We start from the raw sequence: 23,857 nt of genomic DNA, 5'->3' as shown, positions 1-23,857 counted from the left end.
CATAAAAAGTCATGTGATCGGTAACAATCTCCACAGAGATTTTGGAAGTATTTATCAAGCATTTCTGATTTCTCACCACAGTGTCTTCCTCCGTTTATATGTCTTTAACTATCTGTTGATTCCGTTTTTTGTATCTTAGAGAAACGTTGCAAGGATGTTTATTCTTGTTCGTCTTCGTTGATTACTTTGGCTCTTACTTTCAGATCATTCAGCTATCGCGATTTGATACGTAAAATTTTAGCCTTAACCTTATTAACACACTATCATATACCAGGTCTGTACGTATGCTATATAATTGACGGATACATGAACAGTAGAAATGTAAGATTTCTTCTTGTTCCCTGCTTTTGTAGTTTGAAATGTGTATTAAAAACTTCCCAATCCTGATCTTCGTTTTACCCAGCGGTCCCACGCTATAGGATATTTCTGCACTTGCTTCTTACAGGTCCGCCATATGCCATGAAATACGTACTCTAATTCTCTGTGCAAGAGTATATTGACATTCAGCTTCCATATTCCTCTCACAAGTTTGATTTGCTGTGGTTGCATTTGATACATATCACGTGACAGCAATGATCAGAGGAAGCAGGAGGAGTTATTTTTGTTTTTATCGGCCCTGTTATATACACTGAGGTTACAAAAGTCATGGAATAGCGATATGCACGTATAGAGATGGCGGTGGTATCGCGTCCACAAGGCATAAAAGGGCAGGGCATTGGTGGAGCTGTCATTTGTACTCAGGTGATTTACGTGAAAAGGTTTCCAACGTGATTGTGGCAGCACGACGGGAATTAAGACTATGAACTGGGATTACTAGTTGAAACTAGATGCAAGGGACATTCCATTTCGGAAATTGTTCGAGAAATTCAATATTCTGCAATCCACAGTGTGCCGAGAATAAAAAAAATTTAGACATCACCTTTCACCACGGCCAACGCAGTGGTCGACCACCTGCACTTAACGACTGAGAGAAATGGCGTCTTCGTGAGTTGTCACTGCTAACAGACAAGCAACACTGTTTCAATAACCGTAGAAATCAATGGTGGAGGACGTATTACGAACGTATCCGTTAGGACAGTACGGGGAATATTGGCGTTAATGGGCTATGGCCCATGCGAATGCCTTTGCCAAGAGCACGAGCACGACATCGCCTGCAGCCCCTGTTATGGGCTCGTGACCATGTCAGTTGGACCCTAGACGACTGGGTCCCGATTCCAGCTGGTAAGAGTTGATGACAGAGTTCGAGGGTGGTGCAGACACCACGAAGCCATGGAGCCAAGTTGTCAACACTGCACTGTGCAAGCTGGTGGTAGCTCCATAATGGTGTGGGGTGTGTTTACGTGGATTGGGCCGGGTTCCCTGGATGTTCTGCTACTTGGAGATGATTTGCAGGCAATCATGGGCGTCATGTTCCCAAACAACGACGAAATTTTTAATGGATGACAATGCGCCATGTCACTGCGCCACAGTTGTTCGCGAATGGTTTGAGTAACGTTCTGGACAGTTCGAGAGAATGGTTTGGCCACCCATGTTGCCCTACGTGAATCCCATCGAACATTTAATAGAGAGGTTAATTAGTACACAATATCCTGCACCAACAACACTTCCGCAATTATGGACGGCTATAGAGGCAGCATGGCTCAATATTTCTGGAGGGGACTTTCAATGACGTATCGAATCCATGCCACTTTGAGTTGCTGCACTACACCGGGCAGAAGAAGGTCCGACACGATAGTAAGAGGTATCCCATGACTTTTGTCACCTCACTGTATATTCTACCCAACCTGCTCGTTGATGTACTCCCTATGTCCGTGAAAGTTGGTGTGGTGTCACCGCCAGACACCACACTTGCTAGGTGGTAGCTTTAAATCGGCCGCGGTCCATTAGTACATGTCGGACCCGCGTGTCGCCACTGTGTGATCGCAGACCGAGCGCCACCACAAGGCAGGTCTCGAGAGACTGACTAGCACTCGCCCCAGTTGTACGGACGACTTTGCTAGCGACTACACTGGCGAAGCCTCGCTCCTTTGCCGAGCAGATAGAATAGCCTTCAGCTAAGTCAATGGCTACGACCTAGCAAGGCGCCATTAGTAACATTGCATGTACCTATGGAGTCTCACTTATATCGTCAATAGCGATGTACCAAGGATGGATTAAAGTTAAGTATTCCAGAAGCTACGTACTTTTCTTTATAGCATTCATTACGTATCCTGTTACAGACCTATCTCTTGCCTGCGTGAACTAAACGCGTGTCTTTCGGCTACTTCCGTGGCGTGGCTGTCTTGCTACGCCACAACAGTTGGTACTGATTCATTTGTTGGTTTCTGCATATCATGGAAGCTAGTGTCAGTGAGTGTCTTTATTTTTGCCGAGATGTTGAAGTTCGGATTTTGACGAATAACATTTAATGTGCAGCTGAAATCATTGCCTAAGATAATTTGCTGTGGGTTCTTCTGCTACAAGTATACTACTCCTGTCTTGAAAAATTTTGTTCTCTCTGTTTTAGTACCTGACACAGAATGGGGGATACAGGGTGGTCCATTGATCGTGACCGGGCCAAATATCTCACGAAATAAGCATCAAACGAAAAAACTACAAAGAACGAAACTTGTCTAGCTTGAAAGGGGAAACCAGATGACGCTGTCGTTGGCCCGCTAGATGGCGCTGCCATAGCTCAAATGGATATCAACTGCGTTTTTTTAAAAATGTGAACCCCTATTTTTTATTACATATTCGTGTAGTACGTAAAGAAATATGAATGTTTTAGTTGGACCACTTTTTTCGCTTTGTAATAGTCACAACCATATGACTCACAATTTTAGACGAACAGTTGGTAACAGGTAGGTTTTCTAAATTAAAATACAGAACGTAGGTACGTTTGAACATTTTATTTCGGTTGTTCCAATGTGATACATGTACCTTTGTAAACTTATCGTGTCTGAGAACGCATGCTGTTACCGCGTGATTATCTGTAAATACCACATTAATGCAATAAATGCTCAAAATGATATCCGTCAACCTCAATGCATTTGGCAATACGTGTAACGACATTCCTCTCAACAGTGAGTAGTTCGCCTTCCGTAATGTTCGCACAGGCATTGATAATGCGCTGACGCATGTTGTAAGGCGTTGTCGGTGGATCACGATAGCAAATATCCTTCAACTTTCCCCACAGAAAGAAGTCCGGGGACGTCAGATCCGGTGATCGTGCGGGCCATGGAATGGTGCTTCGGCGACCAATCCACCTGTCATGAAATATGCTACTCAATACCGCTTCAACCGCACGCGAGCTATGTGCCGGACATCCATCATGTTAGAAGTACATCGCCATTCTGTCGTGCAGTGAAACATCTTGTAGTAACATCGGTAGAACGTTACGTAGGAAATCAGCATACATTGCACCATTTAGATTGCCATCGATAAAATGGGGGCCAATTATCCTTCCTCCAATAACGCTGCACCATACATTAACCCGTCAAAGTCGCTGATGTTCCACTTGTCGCAGCCATCGTGGATTTTCCGTTGCCCAATAGCGCATATTATGCTGGTTTACGTTACCGCTGTTGGTGAATGACGCTTCGTCACTAAATAGAAGGCGTGCAAAAAATCTGTCATCGTCCCGTAATGTCTCTTGTGCTCAGTGGCAGAACTGTACACGACGTTCTAAGTCGTCACCATGCAATTCCTGGTGCATAGAAATATGGTACCGGTGCAATCGATGTTGATGTAGAATTCTCAACACTGACGTTTTTGAGATTCCCGATTCTCGCGAAATTTGTCTGCTACTGATGTGCGAATTAGCCGCGACAGCAGCTAAAACACCTAATGGGACATCATCATTTGTTGCAGGTCGTGGCTCAAGTTTCACATGTGGCTGAACACTTCCTGTTTCCTTAAATAACGTAACTATCCGGAGAACGGTCAGGACACTTGGATGATGTCGTCCAGGATACCGAGCAGCATACATAGCACACGCCCGTTGGGCATTTTGATCACAATAGCCATACATCAACACAATATCGACCTTTTCCGCAATTGGTAAACGCTCCATTTTAACACGGGTAATGTATCACGAAGCAAATACCGTCCGCACTGACCGAATGTTACGTGATACCACGTACTTGTACGTTTGTGACTATTACAGCGCCACCTATCACAAAGCGAAAATAGTGGTCCAACTAAAACAAGTACTACACGGATATGTAATTAAAAATGGGGGTTCCTATTTTTAAAAAAAACGCAGTTGATACCCGTTTGACCTATGGCAGCGCCATCTAGCGGGCCAACCATAGCGCCATCTGGTTTTCCCTTTCAAGCTAGACGAGTTTCGGCCTTTGTAGTTTTCTCGTTTGATGCTTATTTCGTGAGATATTTGGCCCGGTCGCTATCAATGGACCACCCTGTATATTCACTGATAGAGTATCATAAAGAAGTCTGGATATTCCAATGTCTGAATCCAAGTGTTCTGTTTCCGAAAATGGAATTCCTTTTCTCACTAGCATATGTCATCCTATAATAGTCCCCGCGATATTCAAGTAAGATTCGTGGCCGTCTCCTGGGTTTCCTCTCTACAAACGCACTGTAGGAGTGCTGCGTCAACAGCATAGCAGTAAAGAAAATCAGCGAATAATGAAATTTTTAATACACTCGTCAGTTCATTTACATTTGTTGTACAATGTATGGGTCTGTTCCATTAAATTCTAGCGCGTTTGGGGATAAATTTAGAAAGAAGAATTAAAAAATCTTCCGTTGAGCCTGGAGGCACATGTGTCCAGCATCCGTATTTCTGAATGCCACTCATCTATCCCACGTCCTCACACTCCTGTGCATACACGACTTCGACTGATAATTATAAAAATGTTTAAAAACATTTCTGTGGTAAAATTTACTAAAAAATTGTAGAATCCGCGTGAAGGTGGCAATCCTCGTTTATTGTGGAGTTAAGGTACAACCGGTTTCACGATAGTGAATTACATCTTCAGGTTAAATTTGGCTGGATTGTATTAGGCCATTAAACATATATGATCTGGCAGCGTTCTGTAAGGCACATATCCCGTCATCATCAAATGCAATATGTGTTGAAAGATCCCTCAATAATCTTAGATAATTACGCGTCATCACTGATGCACACTTTAATTTGGACCAGTGTCAAGAATGCCAGGATATATGCCTTAAAGGACGTTGGGAGATCGCATCGGTTTAATCGGTTAACGTAATCCAGCGAAGTTTAACCCGAAGATGCGATTCATTATCGCGAAACCGGTTGTACCTTGATTCGACAATAAACGACGATTAGCAGCTACAAACGTTCTCTACAATTTCTTAGATTTTACTACAAAATTAAAAAAAGTTTTTAACTAGCCACAGATTAAGCTGTGGTTGCCCACAAAGAAAACTTATATTTGCCTGATAGCCTCTGTCTACGTGATCTTTGTTTTCGACATTGTTTCTTTTTGTTACTAACTGGCGTTTCAGTATCCTTTCTCACACTCTTTCCTTGACTTTGTGATCACGCTATTCGGTATCTGCTTCTGGGTCTTCCCCTGGTAGCGACTGGTGAGGCCAACCTTTTCGGTTGTATCACGACGTTGTTTTGTGCGTCGCTAGCCGCAGGGAGATTCTTCATTTCACAGTCCTCGTACTGGTTTACAGCCACACCCACGTTCCACACTCATAGTTCCCATAATTTTCTCCTCATCTTCCATAGTTACTGGCGACTCGCCTGATTCTTGATCAAGGGTACAGGCCATGTCCTCTTCATGGATTCCTTGCTGATTTTCTTCGGCTTGTTTCATGCTACTCCATCTGTTTCTGTCACACTGTTGGAACATATTAAGTTTGCCTCTTTCGAATGTAGAAGACTATGATGTGGTCACTGTTTCCACTTCATTTCGCACCCAAGCGAGAACAGTGACACATTTAAAAAAATACAGTACTTGAGAAACGTAGATTTGAAGAATTTATTCTTTAAAACGTGTGTTGAAAAACTATAAACTCGTTTCAAATTTCAAGTAAGTATTGTTAGCAGCAAATTACATTAAATTTTCCGTGAACTATGGGGCTTTTTACAGAATTTTTCAGTGAGAAAATAAAAATTGCCGTTTTTCGACTTATGTCACTTTTCTTGCCGGAATGCGACTTATTTCCACTGCATTATTTGTTTCTTTTACTCGTTCCACTTGATTGTTTGGGTAGATTGCGTACGTACTTATCCGATGGTAACCCGTGTCACTAGAAAGATATACAGTCCTCCTGCGTTCAGAAGAATCCCTCAAATGCTCCGCTGCGTTGCACAATAAAGAAGTCCTAAGCTGATTTTCTCATGTTACGTTCGCTCTGCAGCCACAAATAAACAGTTAGGACGGGATATGCTTCTGCATATCTACTCTAGATACCTTATTCGATTTAGTTTGCTATACAAACAATTCTCCGATCATGTATCCTCCTTCACATCGTAGATCACTGTAAATCTTCAGGCTACCTTTTATTTTATCAGATGGATCTTCAGAGGGTAAATTGCAAAATTCTGACAGATAGTAAACCTAAACCAGCATAACGAACTGCGACTGTGATTACAGAATCACTTTCGCGCTGAAATTTACCTGTATCATTTTTATTTTGTACTAAACTTTCACGAACTTCAGCACTGATACACTTTAAGAAAGCTTTTTGTAGCGCTGTACATTTGAAAAGCAAAAATTTGCGTTCATCACCATGTATTATTTCTCAACGAAGTTTTTTTGTTGGTACGCCATATCTCTTAAGTTTCTTAACCAAAATTAATGATTGAGACATCATTTTCAAGATTTCATTCACGTCCAATGACGAAAAATACACAATTAGTTGAAAGTTATTGTTTTCGTTTGAAAGCTTTATTTTGAAAACATTTTTCAAAAGCCAATGTAGAAGGTGATACCTATTGACAATCTGTTTAACTACCATTAACAACAGTTGTTACAGTTGTTTGGATTCTATACGCAAGCGTAATCTGTTACACGATTTCGGTCGTACATGTCGATGTAAAGAATTCTAAAGGCGCCATCTGTTGATAATCTAATTTTACTATTATGCACAAAAGCGGTTGGAGTTGTTTAAATTCCTTAAAGCAAGCGTTGTGTAATGCGCAAATATGCTGAATTACATCAACGTTCATAATCACGGTTAACACCGTTTACTTTTATAACTTGATTTATTTAACTTTTATTGTGTTTGCAACGTCATGTTACACTTCTCCTAACCACAATACCTCAATCTGCATCAAAATTCCTAAACTTTGCTATTGTGAGTACTATTGTTTCGTTACCATCATATTCAGCGCGACAGAAATCAATGAAGGAAATACTGCACTTCGCAATTCTATTCAACAACAATTCTGTGTCCAAAAAATGACTATTATACAATAGTTAATGCGTATGCCATTACTAATTTGTTACGTCGAGTGGCGAAGGTTTACCTCAGTTTTGATTTCGTCCAACTTGAAAAAATAAACAACATTTAATTGAACCCCGTCGAATTTTTGAAGTCAGTAAGTCCGTCCTGATAATCACCTGATAAGTTGTTTTAAAATGTTATTAGTATGTTCATCTGAAATCTTAACGCTAATTTTGTATTAGTTAATGGTGTAAGATTAGTGGTAACTCATTTAGGTGAGTAGATCACTGTTAAATTTGCAGACGCTGATAAAACTGTGCTCATACCCAGCATTAACCTCACACCTTCTGATCCAACCATGTCTTTCCAAATGATAGGGCTACAACTACCAATGAATGTAGCCTTCACTATGTCCATTAATAAAGTATAAAGTCATGTGCTTCAAAGGGCAGAGCTGTATCTACCAGAACCTGCTTTTTCGCATGGATTTTTCAAGAGTTCACATATTCAGCGATATTTGTTTGCGCTTGAGACTCATATAGCCAAAAAGTGAAGTATAATCATGTTATAACTGCTAAAGTTCTTTTCAAAGAAGTTTTCTAAAATAAAGAAGTTCTAAAAAATAAAATTAATCTGTCAAAGACAATACTGCTTTTATATGTTTTAGAATTAACCATATTATACATAATGATATGACTTTTGTACAACGAGACTAAGATTTGTTACCAGTAATCAAAACATAATATATTTTATTAACAAATGCTTTTACTTATTTCTCTATTACTATATTACCAATCGGTGACTTAATCAGAACAGAATTATTCGCACGTGTCAACTAGTTAAATTTTATTTCACGTATTAGCCATTTCCAAACGCAGAACTGAGATGAGAGTACACTGTTCCTTTCAAAGCTAAACCTCAACTCTGCTTTCCGCGAAAAAGTCATTTGTACTGAAGTTACAATTACGAAGAGACGCCACGAAAGGAAGCGGTGAGTGCGCTCACTGTAAACATGGAAGCTTTGTCATAAAGGTCGCAGCGCACGACTGCACTCTACGGCGAATAGAAATGGACTCACCACAGAGTCGGTTTGTTTGTGAGTTGTGTGTGTGTGTGTGCATCTCACCTCACCGTACAGCCCATCCTGTCTCTCTCCAAAAATACCGTCTATGGCTAGCTTCTCGCGCTATATTCTTCAATGCTTTTTTCCTTTTTTTCCCCTGTTCTTTTTCTTTTCTGATCTTTAATTATCGAAATCAAATTTCTTCATGCATGAAGCGGAAGATAATGTCCCTACTTCCGACTTCGGATATTCTTTCTGGTCCAGTAAAGAGTGTTAGTGCACCAAAAGCGTCGACGGTCCTTGTCGAATTTTAAATTGTATTCCTCGGCAATGCAAACCAAGATTGACAGTAAAAACTTTTGTATCCACTCAGCGTTTTTTCCGTAGTGAGTTTTTCGCATGATTAAATATTCCTGTTGCAGATAATACCGAAATTTTCTTACGTCTGGGCTCTCTGTGGTTATCGAATAGTGACTGAAATGAGGCTACTATCGTGTATAAGACTTGTGTTTGGATCTTCAGACCAAGTGAGATTCCTTCTGGAAAATGAGATTCAAGTCTATGACGGTAGGGCTCGTTCTGGTGATTAAAGCCAATTTCTTCCTTCCAAACTGTGCAGGAAGGCACTGAAATAATTCGATGGTGAAAGTTGAAAATCTGTGCCGGACCGGGACATGCCCGACGCAACAGGCATCTTATATATATATATATAGTTTCTTCCTTGTCCATGACGAAATTGCATTTTGGCCCCAACAAATGAATCTGTGCGCGAGCGTATCCTGTAACTGGCAATTTCTGGAGAGAGGGTCCGGTGTTGGATTCATGTAGTGTCACTTCTCTACACTTAGAACCTGCCCAAAAAATATATCCGACCAAGTTGATATGGCATCTATTGCCATAAATTTTTGTTGAAGATTCAGACAAAAACCATGCGCCAGTTTGTCGATCGGTAGCTCTCGTAAAGCGTATGTATCGATGAGTGCTGCAGCGCTTGTTGATACAAAAAAGTTTTGGAACTGTGGAAAGATCCCTCCCTAAGTAACTTGCCATAATGAAATATCATTGCACATAAGGTGGCGGGAGTTCTGTTTCAGGTACAAATACTGGCCGAGACATACCCCGTCAGCTGGAAAAAGTTTCGTGACTGGATTAATTATAAAAAAAATAGAAAAGTTAAAATGGTGGTTTTAATGCTTCAGATGCTCTACTAAGTCTCACACAACTAGAGAGCAACACACACAACTTCATAAAACCATGTGAAACTGCCAGAAATTTCCTTCATTGGAATTTTGTTCAACTCGCGTGTAACATTCGCACCTTCTTTGTACTTGGTGAACCTTCAGAGATCCATTCTGCTATTTGACATGTTTGGTAGGTTCGTATTGATTACACCAAGCCTCGTCATCGATGATGATTGTTTTCCAGAACGGAATTGTCAGAATTTCTCATTTCAGTACAGTCGAGACAGGCAACCAATAGTCATCGTTTTTGTTCTTGAGTCAAGGTGTATGGTAAGAAGTTTGCACGCATATTATCTTCTTCAAAAGAGTCTACAGAATTTCTTGAACACTTGATTTAGAAATGATTAGTTTGTTCCTCCACTGCGATGTGTCAAACAACGATGTTCGCACACTACGGCCGCACGTCCACTATTTAACACAGCCTTCTTGCAACTGCCTGGTCGAATGCGCGTCTTTTGTTTAGGGTGGTTAATACACATTTCCACCGTAGTTACTGCACTGATGTCACTAATATTGCAGGAATAAAAACAGTCTCGGAACGTTTTGGAGGTTCGGGCTATCGAATAGACTAGAGGGTTGAACAAGATTTTTGCCACAGAATTTCTAGTAGCTGACAAGAAATTGAAAATAGTTCTGACGTAAGTAATACTGAAATGTACTAGATAATGGCACAACCCAAACCGCGTTCGAAAATGAGTGGTTTGTCGTTAGGGTGGTTTGAAGATATTACATGACCATAATACATACGAAGCGGCTGCCAGAATCTGTTTCGTTATTTTTACTAGGATGGGGTATTTAATGCAACGTGGTTGAGCTTAGATAAAACATAGATGTTAAAGAAATGGGCCATATGCAGTGTGTCTGAATGTCGTAGTCGATGATCTCGTAAGGTTGTCCAGAAGGATTGCATTTTATTCATCATCTTTGCATGTAACATATCCATGGGGTTGACTGACAAGTTGTAGGTCCATAGTTAAGTAGTAAGACTATGGGGCTTCTGGCCCACTTTGCTCTTAAATGTGGTAATGAAGTATGCAACGCTACTGATGTCATAGTCCAAGATGGCGTAAACGTGACCTTGAAAGTTCAAGTGTTAGTGCACATTGCCATCATGCCTCTAGGTCACTGACCTTTCGATGACATCATTAATTCACAACTCCCTCCTCTCACCAATCCCCTTGCCCTCCAGCAAATCTCAGTGTAGCATTCAAATGATGCATAAAAAAGACAAATATATGTAAAACAACACACAAACACAGCATAATGTTCAAATTCCCTCTTCTGTCCATGAATCAGAGCTGAATGACATGAATTATTTATCAAACAGTACATCACAAACTTAAAAAAGTATATGAATTTAGTAAAATGGCAAAAATATTATCAAGTACAAGGGTTGTCCAGAAAGTAAGTTCAGAACGGTAGCGAAATGGAAATCACAGTGAAATCAGAAACGTTTTATTTGCAACAGTTAGGTACACCTTCCACCTACGTCTCTACATACTCGCCACTCCAGCTTCGAGTTTTTTCGTAGTGTTGTATCAACTTCCCAATATCATAGAAAGCAGCCGCCTGTGTTTTCGGCCAGTTATCTGAACTGCTCTGCAGCTCGTTGTCTGTGGAAAAATTTTGTCTTCATAGCCAGCGGTTCTTGTGAGCAGAGATGAGACTCAGGGGGAGCCAATTACGGACTGTATTGTGGGTGATCAAACACTTCTCATCGGAAACGCTGCAGGAGCGTCTTCATTGCCCCTACAGTGTGTGGCCGAGAATTGGCATTAAGAAGGAACTGCTCGACAGTTGTGTTATGTGGGCTGCATGACACAGGCGAAATCTCTAACTGGACCCTCATACTTGGTGGGAGACACTATTCCCTACGCATCTTTACATGCTCAACGTTCACTAAAACCTGAAAAGAGCGACACGACACGATCGACAGGCATACTAGAGACATTGCGCAACACATCTGTGCAAAGCTTTACCGGATTTTCCCAGTGGTTTCCATTTTGCGACCAATTGGAAATTACTTTCTGGACAACCCTGGTATGTTCTTATCGTGAACTTTAAAAGATCGGTTATGGACTTGCTCACCAGTCATATCAGTAAGTTTAATTGGTAGCTATTTATCATTCGCTATAGAATATTAGGACGAGTATGAGTTAAAAACCATTATATAAGTGATCTAATATAATTATCAGATTAGTAATATGTAACTGTCATGGATGAATTTTACGTTAAGTACTGTTTCACAAACTTCAAAAACATGAAATTAAATGAACTGCTGTTTTTAAGCTCCTGTTGCTTGTCTTCGTCAACACATGGCTGCACTGGTGAAGGGTCCAAAGTTCGATATGTATGCCAGAGCGTATGATACAACAGGGCATCAATTATTTACCACTCCTATGACGCTTGGCAAATGTCACAATAAGCTTTTGAAGTTCGCAAAAATGCACCAATGGCGCAAAAAAGTTCCAAGTTAACATCATATTAGTAGAAGAAAAAAAAAACAAAAAAACTATAATTCTAAAGTAAGTATCGCAATGATATATTCATGCCTAAACATATGTGACCTGTTAAACAGCCATGTAAACTTCTTACAGAATATGAGAACAAGTATGAAAACATACTCTCCATACGTAGTTAAAAAGCAACGGCTGTAATATGAGAATGAGTATGTAACATAAAAAAACTAAACTAAACTCCATCCAAATAAGTGTCTCGGATGATCCTAATGGTACCGACTGACCGAAGTGTCGTCCTCAGCCAATAGGCAAGGGGGGGGGGGGGGCAAATGGTCAGTACACTGCTCTCCTGGACGTTGTCAGTTTTCATGACCGAATCAATCAGGTAGACCCTCAATTTGCTTCAAAAGGGCTGAGTGAGTGCACCCCGCTTGCCATCAGCGCTAGGCAGACCGGAGTTGCACCCATCCAAGTGCTAGACAAGCCTGATAGCACTTATCTTCGGTAATCTGACGAGAAACGGTGTTACCACTGCGGTAATGCTTTGGCCAGTATGTAAAATACTCTCCATAAATAATTCAAAACCACCATTCCCTTATGTAATGTAATTAATGTATTAATAGCAACCAGTTGTAAAAAATGATTTTTACTTTAACCCTCACAATACCAAAGCAGACGGGTACTTTATGCCCAGCAGTTAACAATATTGTAATATAGTCATGTACTTAATATTTTAAGATTTTTAATATAATATTTATTGTTTTTAATGATTATTATATCACATTCTGTAACTGTTTGGAATTTTTCAATAAAACATAAATCAAAAATTTAAGTATTTGTAGTGACTGACTTTTTGCAACGTATGTCATACTCTTATTTTCAAGTTCAGGACCCGTCTTACACAGCTATATTTCTTTAAAAATTGCGTTGTGAAGAAAATTCAATGACAAATAACGAAATCTGTACCTTTTAAAAGCTTTTTCGTGATCATCATAAACTTCTCCCAGTCAACACTTTACGGAAAATGTGTTCATATTGCGAAAATTGTGCTAAAAGATATTTTCCGGTTCTGGACCCTAGTATACTTCAGTACCTATTTAAAAAGGGTTTATTACTAGAAGTTAACGACAATTAACAAAATTTGTTTCTTTAATTTTTATTGTATAGCGCATTAAGTACCTCCCCCCTCCCCCTTAGTAATACGCCTATACGCCTTATGGAAAAGTGCGTTGGTATTGCTGGAATTAAATACTATTCCGCAAAACCCTAAAAATGAGAAAAAAATTCAACTATTCATGTAAGCTTGTCATCACCATCTATTTCTAAATGATTACTTAGTATTTCACAGTTAAGTACCTGGCAGAGGGTCCGTCGTACCACCTTCAAGCTACTTCTCTACCGTTCCACCTCCGAAAAGCGCGCTGGAAAAATGAACACTTAAACCTTTCCGCGCGGCCTCTGATATATTTTATTATGATGATCATTTCTTTCAATGTAGGTGGGCGCCAATAAAATATTTTCACACTCTGAGGACGCGCGACTGCTACGGTCGCAGGTTCGAATCCTGCCACGGGCATGGATGTGTGTGATGTCCTTAGGTTAGTTAGGTTTAAGTAGTTCTAATTTCTAGGGGACTGATGACCACAGATGTTAAGTCCCATAGTGCTCAGAGCCATTTGAACACTCTGAGGAGAAAGTTAGTGATTGAAATTTCATGAGAAGGGCCTGCCGCAGTGAAAAACTGCCTTTGTTTTAATAATTGCCACTCCAGTGCTTGTAGCATACCTGCATCCCTTATTTCACTGTAATACAAAACGAGCTGTCCTTCTTTGAACTTTCCGATGTTCTCCGTCAATACTATCTGATGCGGATCCCACACTGCACAGCAATACTGCAGAAGAGGGCGGGCAAGCGTAGTGTAAGCAGTATCTTCGGTAGACCTGTTACATTTTGTGAGTGTAATGCTAATAATTCGCAGTCTTTGGTTTGCGTACCCCGCAACATTATCTATGTGATAGTTCCAATTGAAGTTATTCGTAATTGTAATCTCCAAGTACTTGAGTTTTCAGCCTTTATATTTGTGTGATTTATCGTGTAACCAAAATGTAGCGGATTCCTTTTGGTACTCATGTGGATTACTTCATACTTTTCATTATCTAGAGGAAATTGCCACTTTTTACGCCATACAGATATCTTCTTTAAATTATTCTCCAGTTCGTTTTGAACATCTTATGACTTTACAAGGCGGTAAATTACAGCATCATCTGCAAAAAATCGAAGAGGTCTGCTTAGATTGTCTCCTAAACTGTTTATGTAGCTCAGGAACAGCAGAGGGCCTACAGCACTTTCTTGGAGAACACCAGACGCCACTTCCGTTTTATTTGATGACTTCCTGCAAATTATTACGAGCTATGACCCTCCTGACTGGAAATCATTAATTCAGTCATAGAACTCCATAGGCATGCAATATAAGTCGCTTGTGAGGAGCGGTGTCAAAAGCCATCTGGAAATCTAAAAGTGTGGAATCAGTGGACGTCCCTTGTCGATAGCACTCATGAACAACATTAAGATTTACGTCATTCGTAATTCTTTCAGATTACCACGCTTGGTTTAAGACATAAGAGTACCTCAGGTTAATTATTTGGCACGTCTATGATGCTTGTCAAGTGTCGCAGCGTTCTTTCCACAAAGATGTCTCCAGCGCAAAAAGTGCAATGTTTACATGAAATATTGCAATTTTATTTTCCACATACACATATATCCGTCAAAGTAGTGCCTTAACATGATTATCGAATCCAAAGTAAGTACTCCAATTCTATTTACATGACTAAATAATTACAAATAGCATAATGAAATAACAGTTGACTTTACAAGCCAGGCCTAAGAGATCGAAATCGTATAACTAAAATGACTAGGGTTGTCACTGCAGAAAATACTTGTTAGCTAAAACAGCATGTAAGCAGGCAAGTACACAAACAAAGAAACGATGTGATTTACTGGAAGACTAATTTATGAGACCCACCCACGATGTTAGTCGCAGTACACACTAAAATTAAATATTTCCACATCTGCATTGTATCTTACTTATCCATTCCTAATGGTAAGCACACCCAGTGAAATCCAGAATGAGGCATTGATCTACTCTTGAACAAAAGTAACTATAAATTGTCCTCCCTTACAAGCAAACGAAAAAGTGAAAAGTTAGAGCAGTAAATACATAATGTTTCTAGGATGATTCTTTTATAAAGACAGTTTCCTGCTGACTCTCCTATTACTGACAGGGAAAATAAGGCTTCTATTTCGAAATGAGTCTTATCTTTTCCTGTGATTCTACTCAAGTATTAAAATATTTTCCACTTGCTGTGCGGAGTTATCTGTGTCACAAATGGTTCAAATGGATCTGAGCACTGTGGGACTTAACTTCTGAGGTCATCAGTCCCCTAGAACTTAGAACTACTTAAACCTAACGAACCTAAGGACATCACACACATCCATGCCGGAGGCAGGATTCGAACCTGCGGTCGCGCGGTTCCATACTGAAGCGCCTAGAACCGCTCGGCCACTGCGGCCGACTGTCTGTGTCACGTAAGTGTTCTTGGAAGTGTTGCTTTTGTGTTACAGACAGAGAGAGAGAGAGAGAGAGAGAGAGAGAGAGAGAGAGAGAGAGAGAGAGAGAGAGAGAGAGGCGTTGGATTTGTGCAGCCCATGATGTCGTCCTCGGTTATTCACATGTCCCTCCTTTTGGCAGGCGAGTCGTAACCAGCCAAATATAGGGCACTCGAGTTTGCAGCATGTTAGCAGATCTTCTAGCCCAGTAAAGTGTTACAGAAAACAATGACAAAATATGACATTTTAATTATATATTACCTTGAATTCTATTTGATGACCATCTTGGTTTTACAACTCGCTGGAAAGAGGGCGATGCTGGTTTAGTAGATCCAATAGTTGTTAAAGGAAGGAGAGTGGTCTTCACAACAGTGGTAGGAAGGAAACGAGTGGACGTGGTCGTAGGAGTGGGTGCTGTTTTGAAAATAATTGAGAACCTTTGTACTTTGGAACGAGTTGACGAGGTTGTAGATGGTGTCGTAACTTTTGAGGGCAAAACAGGGATTACAGTTGTATTAGTCACCAACTTTTTCTTATAATCCACTTTCGTTACGGGCTGTTTCGAGGTGGTCACATATACAGAAGTTGAAGTGCTTGGGCGACGAGTGGTGATGGTCGTTGAAGTCACTGTCCTTCGCGTTATCGGAACAGTTGGAGGACTCTTAGCTGTAGTAACCGTGGGTGTAGTTAAAGCGGAGACACGAGCTGAAGTGGGTTTAGTTGTAGGACGCGTCGTCCTATTGAAGGAAGCTGACGTATTGGCACTGGGACTTGGATTTCGGGTAGTACCCATATGCTTAGTGAATACGGGAACGACGGACCTGTACTTTGTTCCCACGCTAGAACTGGTAAGTTTCGATACGTTTCTCTCCGTAGTTGCAACGATAGGTGGTCTCTCTGTGATCACTGTACGAAGTTTGCTGACATTGAAAGTAGGGGTTACCGTTGATGTCCGATTTCCCGGGTAAGTAACACTAGTTGTTTGGCGTGGCCTGTACGAGTAGAGTGACGCTGAAGTGGTTGTCGAGATAGTGGATCTGAAGTTAGTAGTGCTCGTTGTAACGCCTGCGGCAGTGGCCGGGCGAGGAGTGGCGGGGAGGGGAAAGGTGGATGGTGGGGGAGGGGGAGGGGGTGGCGTCGCCTCGGCTGCCGGCGGCATGGGGGGGAGGTCTGGCAGCGGCGGAGCCGGCAGGAACGTGGGGAAACTCTTAACCAGCGGCTCCCGCGTTGCCGTCTCCACATCTGCAACCACAAACCAAAACCCAACATTTATTTTCGCTGCGCGAACTTTGAGTGGCCGCTTTGTTGGTAACGCCTCACTAGTGGCGGGGTATAAAGGACTTTCTACTGATGCCTAGTAACAGCACCGTATCTTCTATTTCTACATCTCTAGTCTGCAGTTCACATCCAAGTGCTCAGCAGAGGGTCCACAGGACCACTTTGATACTATTCCTCGGGTGTACCCCTCTCCAATAGCACGCGGGAAAAATAAACGCCTAAATCTTTCCGAGTGAGCTCTGATTTCTATTATTTTATTACGATGGTCATTACTTCCCATGTAGGTGGGAGTCAACAAAATATTGGAACTTCCTGGCAGATTAAAACTGTGTGCCGGACCGAGACTCGAACTCGGGACCTTTGCCTTTCGCGGGCAAGTGCTCTACCAACTGAGCTACCCAAGCACGACTCACGCCCCGTCCTCACAGCTTTACTTCTGCCAGTACCTCGTCTCCTACCTTCCAAACTTTACAGAAGCTCTCCTGCGAACCTGGAGGATAAGCCATGTCTCCGCGATATCCTTTCTTTCAGGGGTGCTAGTTCTGCAAGGTTCGCAGGAGAGCTTCTGTAAAGTTTGGAAGGTAGGAGACGAGGTACGGGCAGGAGTAAAGCTGTGAGGACGAGGCGTGAGTCGTGCTTGGGTAGCTCAGTTGGTAGAGCACTTGGCCGCGAAAGGCAAAGGTTCCGAGTTCGAGTCTCGGTCCGGCACACAGTTTTAATCTGACAGGAAGTTTCATATCAGCGCACACTCCGCTGCAGAGTGAAATTTTCATTCTGGTCAACAAAATATTGTTGCATTCGGAGGAGAAAGTTTGTGATTGAAATCATATAAAAATCTCGCCGCACCGGAAAATGCCTTCGTTTTAATGATTGCCATCCCAAATCACTTATTATGTCGGTGACACTCTCTCTCCTATTTCGTGACAGCACGAAACGAGCAGCCCTTCTCTGAACTTTTTCGATCTCCGCCACAATCCTATTTGGTAGGGGTCCCATACCGCGGAGCAGTACGTATAAGCGTAGTGTAAGCAGTCTCTTTCGTAAATTCGTTGCATCGTGTTCAGCCAATAAAACGCTGCTTTTGGTTCGCGTTCCCCGCAACATTTTCTATGTGATGGTTCCAGATTAGCTTGTTCGTAACAGTATTCCGTAGGTATTTTACTGAATCGACAACCTTTAAATTTATATTATTTATTGTTCAACCTAAATTTAGCCGGCCGGAGTGGCCGTGCGGTTCTAGGCGCTACAGTCTGGAACGGCGAGACCGCTACGGTCGCAGGTTCGAATCCTGCCTCGGGCATGGATGTGTGTAATGTCCTTAGGTTAGTTAGGTTTAAGGAGTTCTAAGTTCTAGGGGACTGATGAACTCAGAAGTTGAGTCCCATAGTGCTCAGAGCCATTTGAACCATTTTTTTAACCTAAATTTAAGGGATTCTTGCTACTACTTACGTAGACGACCTCACACTATTTATTGTCACTTTTTGCACTGTATCAGTATCTCGTCAAAAGCGTTTTGCAATTCGCATTAACAAAAAAAAAAAAAAAAAAAAAAATGGCTCTGAGCACTATGGGACTTAACTGCTGTGGTCATCAGTCCCCTAGAACTTAGAACTACTTAAACCTAACGAACCTAAGGACATCACACACATCCATGCCCGAGGCAGGATTCGAACCTGCGACCGTATCGGTCGCGCGGTTCCGAACTGTAGCGCCTAGAACCGCTCGGTCACTCCGGCCGGCACGCATTAACATTTCGATGACTTTACCAAACGGTGAACAGCAGCATCATCTGCAGATGTCTGAGAGAGCTCTTCACATTTTGTCCCAAATCATTTATATAGATTAGAATCAGCAGACGGCCTTTAACACTTCCTAGGGGAATTTCAGATATAAATTCTGTTTCACTCGACGACTTCCCATCAGTTACTACAAGCTGCGTCCTTTATGACACGAAATCGCGAATCAAGTCTCACAACTGAGACAATACTCCATAGGCATGTGGTTTGGTTAGAAGACGCTTGTGAGGAATCGTGTCAGATACTCTCTGAAAATCTAGAAATATGAAATTAACTATACTCATTACTGAGTCAAGTAGCATACCGCTGCTGGCCTGACTTCAAATCTGTAAAAACAATATAAACATCAGGCGCCTACAGTCCATTATACACAATGAATTCCTATAAATTTTGGTACTAGCCAATCGGCTGGACACCAGTGCTGTTGTTGTCCAGCTCCTTCATCGGGTTTTGAAAACGATTGCTCGATAGTATGTGGCTATCGATATCACACGAAATCTCAACTGCACCATAGACAGCACTATGATACTTCTAAAAAAATTTTCTTTCATTGCCTTTAAAATATAGAGAGTCTTGGAACTTCTGTAAGATGTGGAGATAAATCTTGGTGAATGATCGTACTCACGAAGAAGTGACAAAGTACTGGCAATCAAGCCACTTTTGTGCAAAAACTTGTTAGGGAAAAGACACTTGTAATACGTATGTATCATCCTATGAAATGTCTCTTTTTTAAAAAGCAATATATTGTGTTAAATAACGTCCTCTAAGAAAAAGGGGAGGCTTCGACGAAGCCCAAAAATTCATTGGTGAGGTATAGTAACGCGTATACTATACGAATTTAGAGATTAGTTATATTGCATTTGAGGGAATATAAACCTTGCAGATCACTCAATAATTAAAAAAAATATCTTAGCGGGATTACTCAAGACACTGTGCAAGACGTAAAGCGAATTTCAATTAAAACACTAATTCTGAACCACAACTCACTACTCGATACCAGTCTCATCCTGTATACCCGAAACGCAGTTTTGTACAAGCGTGAAGGTGAATGTCAATCCATAATTATCGAGCCATCAGTGACGTACTGTGGTGTTGGTTAAGACGTTATTCTGTTGTGATTGTAGTGTAATTCGACCAACGACGTCATGTACAGTTTCCTAAATTCGGTGGGAGTGGAACAAAATTCTCTTTGTGACAAGTGGTAGTTGATAACGTACAATTACGAACACATGCATCCCATTATGAGTAAAGTGTTGTGCGAAATTTCTTGTGTAAGACGTACTTTTTTGACCTTCACCGATTTTTTTGAGATATCCATGATGGAGTATAAAATTCGGATGCTAAAACCCCCAACTGATCTCGACTGTTTCTGAGCATTGTACTCGCTATTGGGAAGAACGAACTATAAATCCGCGTTCGGCCATCCCCATCAGACTTTCTGTAGTAGTGCGAGTGAAGAGATAGTTCCTTCAAATGACAAATCCAACTTCCTTCTCTATTCTTGCCCTAGCCGAGCTTGTACTCTATGTCTAACGACCTCGGACATGATACATCATTATTGTTAATAATCGAAACTGTGTACTTGGATCACAGATCTACTCGAAGTTCATAATCAGCTGAGCCGTATATTCTTGAATAACTCTCTAATGTTTTGGTTCATTGTTTGACTATATGTGTGTTCTGTGAAAGTTCATGAATTTCCCGCGCCATTTGTTTGGCGATTGAAACAAAGTGGCCACTCCGTCTTTCGTGTAACTAAATTACATTACATTACATATTATGCAGTCAAATATTTATCTCTACTAAGCGGCACAGCGTTGACAAAGAGTGAACAAGATTCAGTGTTTTTCAAGATATAATCACTTCCGTCAAATAGCAAAAGTTATGTTACTTTCCATCAACAAAGAAAGCAGATGTACCTAAACATTGTATACGTTTAGAGCTACTTCGCTTGTCCTTAAAGGTGTTTCAAAAAATGTTCAAATGTGTGTCAAATCTTATGGGACTTAACTGCTAAGATCATCAGTCCCTAAGCTTACACACTACTTAACCTAATTTATTCTAAGGACAAACACACACACCTCCGTCGTGACCAGCCGCACAGTCTGACTGCAGCGCCTGAGACCGCTCGGCTAATCCCGCGCGGCTTAAAGGTATTTACGTCAACAGATTCTCCATAGTTTATGCCTACTTGCACCACTGTGTTCACGAATCAGTAGAGTTACTTACTTTACACTAAAGTCAATTCGTAACAACAGATTCTTGTCTGAACTTTGAAGTTTCTTGTCATACTCTGACAAGCAAACATCACCAACTTGGCCTCAAATTTTACGGGGAAAGAAGCACACTTGCAAGATATCAACTCCAGGAATCGATCCCGCGCAACAGTAGGCAGTTATGACCTTCTGAAAATACAAGTTTTAAACTTCCACGCGTACCTGTTGTTTTTCACTGTTTCCGCCACACTGCAACCACCTAATGCCCGTGCACCAAGTATTGTACACTGCAGTGAGCAAGAGTTTTCTGAAATACTGTTTTGATACTGATAACATGCTTTGACCAATATGTCAAAGTGTGCGGTATCTAACCCGTAGATGGTGCTTGTGATCTCTTTGCTTTGAACATTTTTGTATTGCAATTCGCAAATGCAGTGTCATTAAGAAAGTAGCGTAGCGCATTTTAATTATTAACATCGCTGTTGTACGTTATTTTCTTTATACTTTAAAGCTGACATTGTTAAAGTGAAGCACATTTGCAGGAAATTCACTATTCTTCAACGTGAATGGCATCGTTCACTTGTAAAATGAAAATCATTAACTTAATATTATAATAATTCTCCAGTTGCATAGGTTTATTCATTCTGATTCTGAGGCGTATATATAGCCGCAATATATCAACATGAGTATGTTGTTAAAATAATATTGAATGTGTTTGCGTTAGGATGACATACCTCTTTACGTACCCATATTACTCACTATTTTTTCGTGTAGAATGACGTGTGCTCTCCAGTAAGATTTCAAAACACATTGGGCAGATGTGTCCACCTCCCCCCTTCTCTTCCCGACCTACAACATCCCGCGAACAGGAGGGCTATAGTTGTCATTCCACTGTACAGTACTTCGTGCTCGGGCATCAGGCGGCTGTAGAGGGCGCGAGTGATAAAGAACTGGTGAGCGCGAAAGTTTAAAAGTTATACATTCAGGAGATCGTAGCTACGTACTGTCAGAATTATGGCACAAATTTTGGCGCAGGATCGACTGATGGGGCTTATATATTGCAAGTACCCTTTTTTCACCTTAAAATACGAGGTCATGTTGGTGGTGTTTCCTTGTAAGAAAGTTTTTACCTTTTTGGAGAAATAGACTACGTATTTTGTACGAGTAAGCTGAAGTTCAAGTATTTAAACTTAGTCTTCGTAAGAAATAAAAAAGATTTCATTTAAGTTAAAGTCTGCTGCATATAGAGTGTAAAAAAACTACGTATAAACATTTGTGGAGGAATTAGAAGGGATAAAAAGGAACACTTTTGTTACGAGACACGAAAGTCACAGGTGCACTGTTTCCCGCTAGGAGTCGTTGAAGTGTTTGATGCTGAACCTCGTTCAGGTCAACCTTCATAGTTATTTTGACCGCTTTGAATGCAACTCATTGACACTGGATTGTAATTAACAACATATTTACATCTTATTGCTAGGAAGGTAAGTTTTCATTACTGCTAGCAGAGTACCCGTCCTTGGGTAAAAAATTACATAGTTATTGTTTACGTTTCTTGTGTTTACATGAAAGTTTCTATTGGTGTTTACTGATTCTTGATGGTTGATTACTCTCTAGCCGAGTTAGATGATACGTATTTCAGTTATGTGGAGGCCCGATGCAACAGTGGAGCAGCAAGGCCCTTGTATGCACGAGTGTTTCTAGGGGGCAAGTTATCGGAACATGTCACATTTCAGAGACTTAATGGCCGTCTTCGTGAAGCAGATCATATCTACAGGAAAATGGTAGATCTCGCTTGTGCGAATTGTTCAGTTTGAGGAAGCACACGATCCATAGCCGAGGAGCTACATACCTCCAATGCTGATGTGTCAACATCCTACACGAGATGATCACGCACCTGTTCAAGTATTAGAAGGTACAAGACCTATCAGCTGACGACTTCCCCAGCGCGTGGAATTCTGCCAGTTGTATCTACACAAAATTTTAAATATTAATGACTTCCAGATATGTGTTTTGTTTACTGACGGGGCTACTTTCACAAGGAAAGGTATATTCAGCTGCCACAACAGCCATGTCTGGAAGATGGAAAATCATAAGGCAATTTGTGTGTTCCACCATCAACAGATTTACGGTTAAGTCTGTGGGACTGGGTCTTCCGCCTAACGGGCTCGGTGGAGGAAATTACAATATCTTTCTACGTAAAGAACTACGGGAAATATTGGAGAATATCCCGCTAGCAGTCAGGCAACGATAATGGTTCCAGCATGGTCGGGTCCCTCCACACTTTCTCGTTGATCTCAAAGACTATTTAGACAATGTTTTCGTCAACTGCAGGATTGGGAGTCGTGGGTCATTACCGTGGCCACCATGTTTTACCTGGCTGAAGCTGCAGCCATTATTAATGAAACACCTGGTTGTTAAGACAAACATTATCACGCGGGTGCCAGTTGTGAATTAATGTAAAAGGACGGCATTTGCAGCGTCTCTAGAACAATATCTGTCACACGGCAATTTGATCACCGTCCGTGAACATCAACAGCGTCGAAACCTTCATGGACTTCTAGTGATACATGTGACTTTTTGTGTCCCCTAAACGCACTAAAACCGTGTATAACTTATTTTTATTACACACTGTATGTGAAAATTTGCATCAAATCGGAATGCTCATTCGCGATATCCATGAGACAAGGAACACCAATACATGTAGTTCGCCTTTAGTTTACAGTTTGACTTAGAATAGAATATTTAAGATATGTCCCATAAATCAACTCCAAAATGATCATGCAGGAAGGAAAGGAAGATGACCATATGTTTATAATTACCGTTCTAT

General features: G+C 41.1%; 1 protein-coding gene across 2 annotated transcripts in view; it reads right to left on the bottom strand.

The window, feature by feature from the left end:
* Nucleotides 1-23,857, bottom strand: part of LOC124555132 (MAM and LDL-receptor class A domain-containing protein 1-like) — a 1,074,113-nt gene that overhangs the window by 130,672 nt on the left and 919,584 nt on the right. Inside the window, exon 8 of one of the 2 annotated variants that reach the window (XM_047128944.1) lies at nt 16,002-16,982. The exons of the other annotated variant lie outside the window; for it this stretch is intronic. Coding sequence (XP_046984900.1) covers nt 16,002-16,982 — 981 coding nt within the window. The remainder of the gene's footprint in view (nt 1-16,001; nt 16,983-23,857) is intronic. 2 annotated transcript variants of the gene reach the window in all.

The sequence above is a fragment of the Schistocerca americana genome, chromosome X (assembly GCF_021461395.2).
Source record: "Schistocerca americana isolate TAMUIC-IGC-003095 chromosome X, iqSchAmer2.1, whole genome shotgun sequence".
Classification (NCBI taxonomy): Eukaryota; Metazoa; Arthropoda; class Insecta; order Orthoptera; family Acrididae; genus Schistocerca; species Schistocerca americana.
The sequence above is the reverse complement of the archived record's forward strand: the minus strand, read 5'-3'. Positions and strand labels throughout refer to the sequence as shown.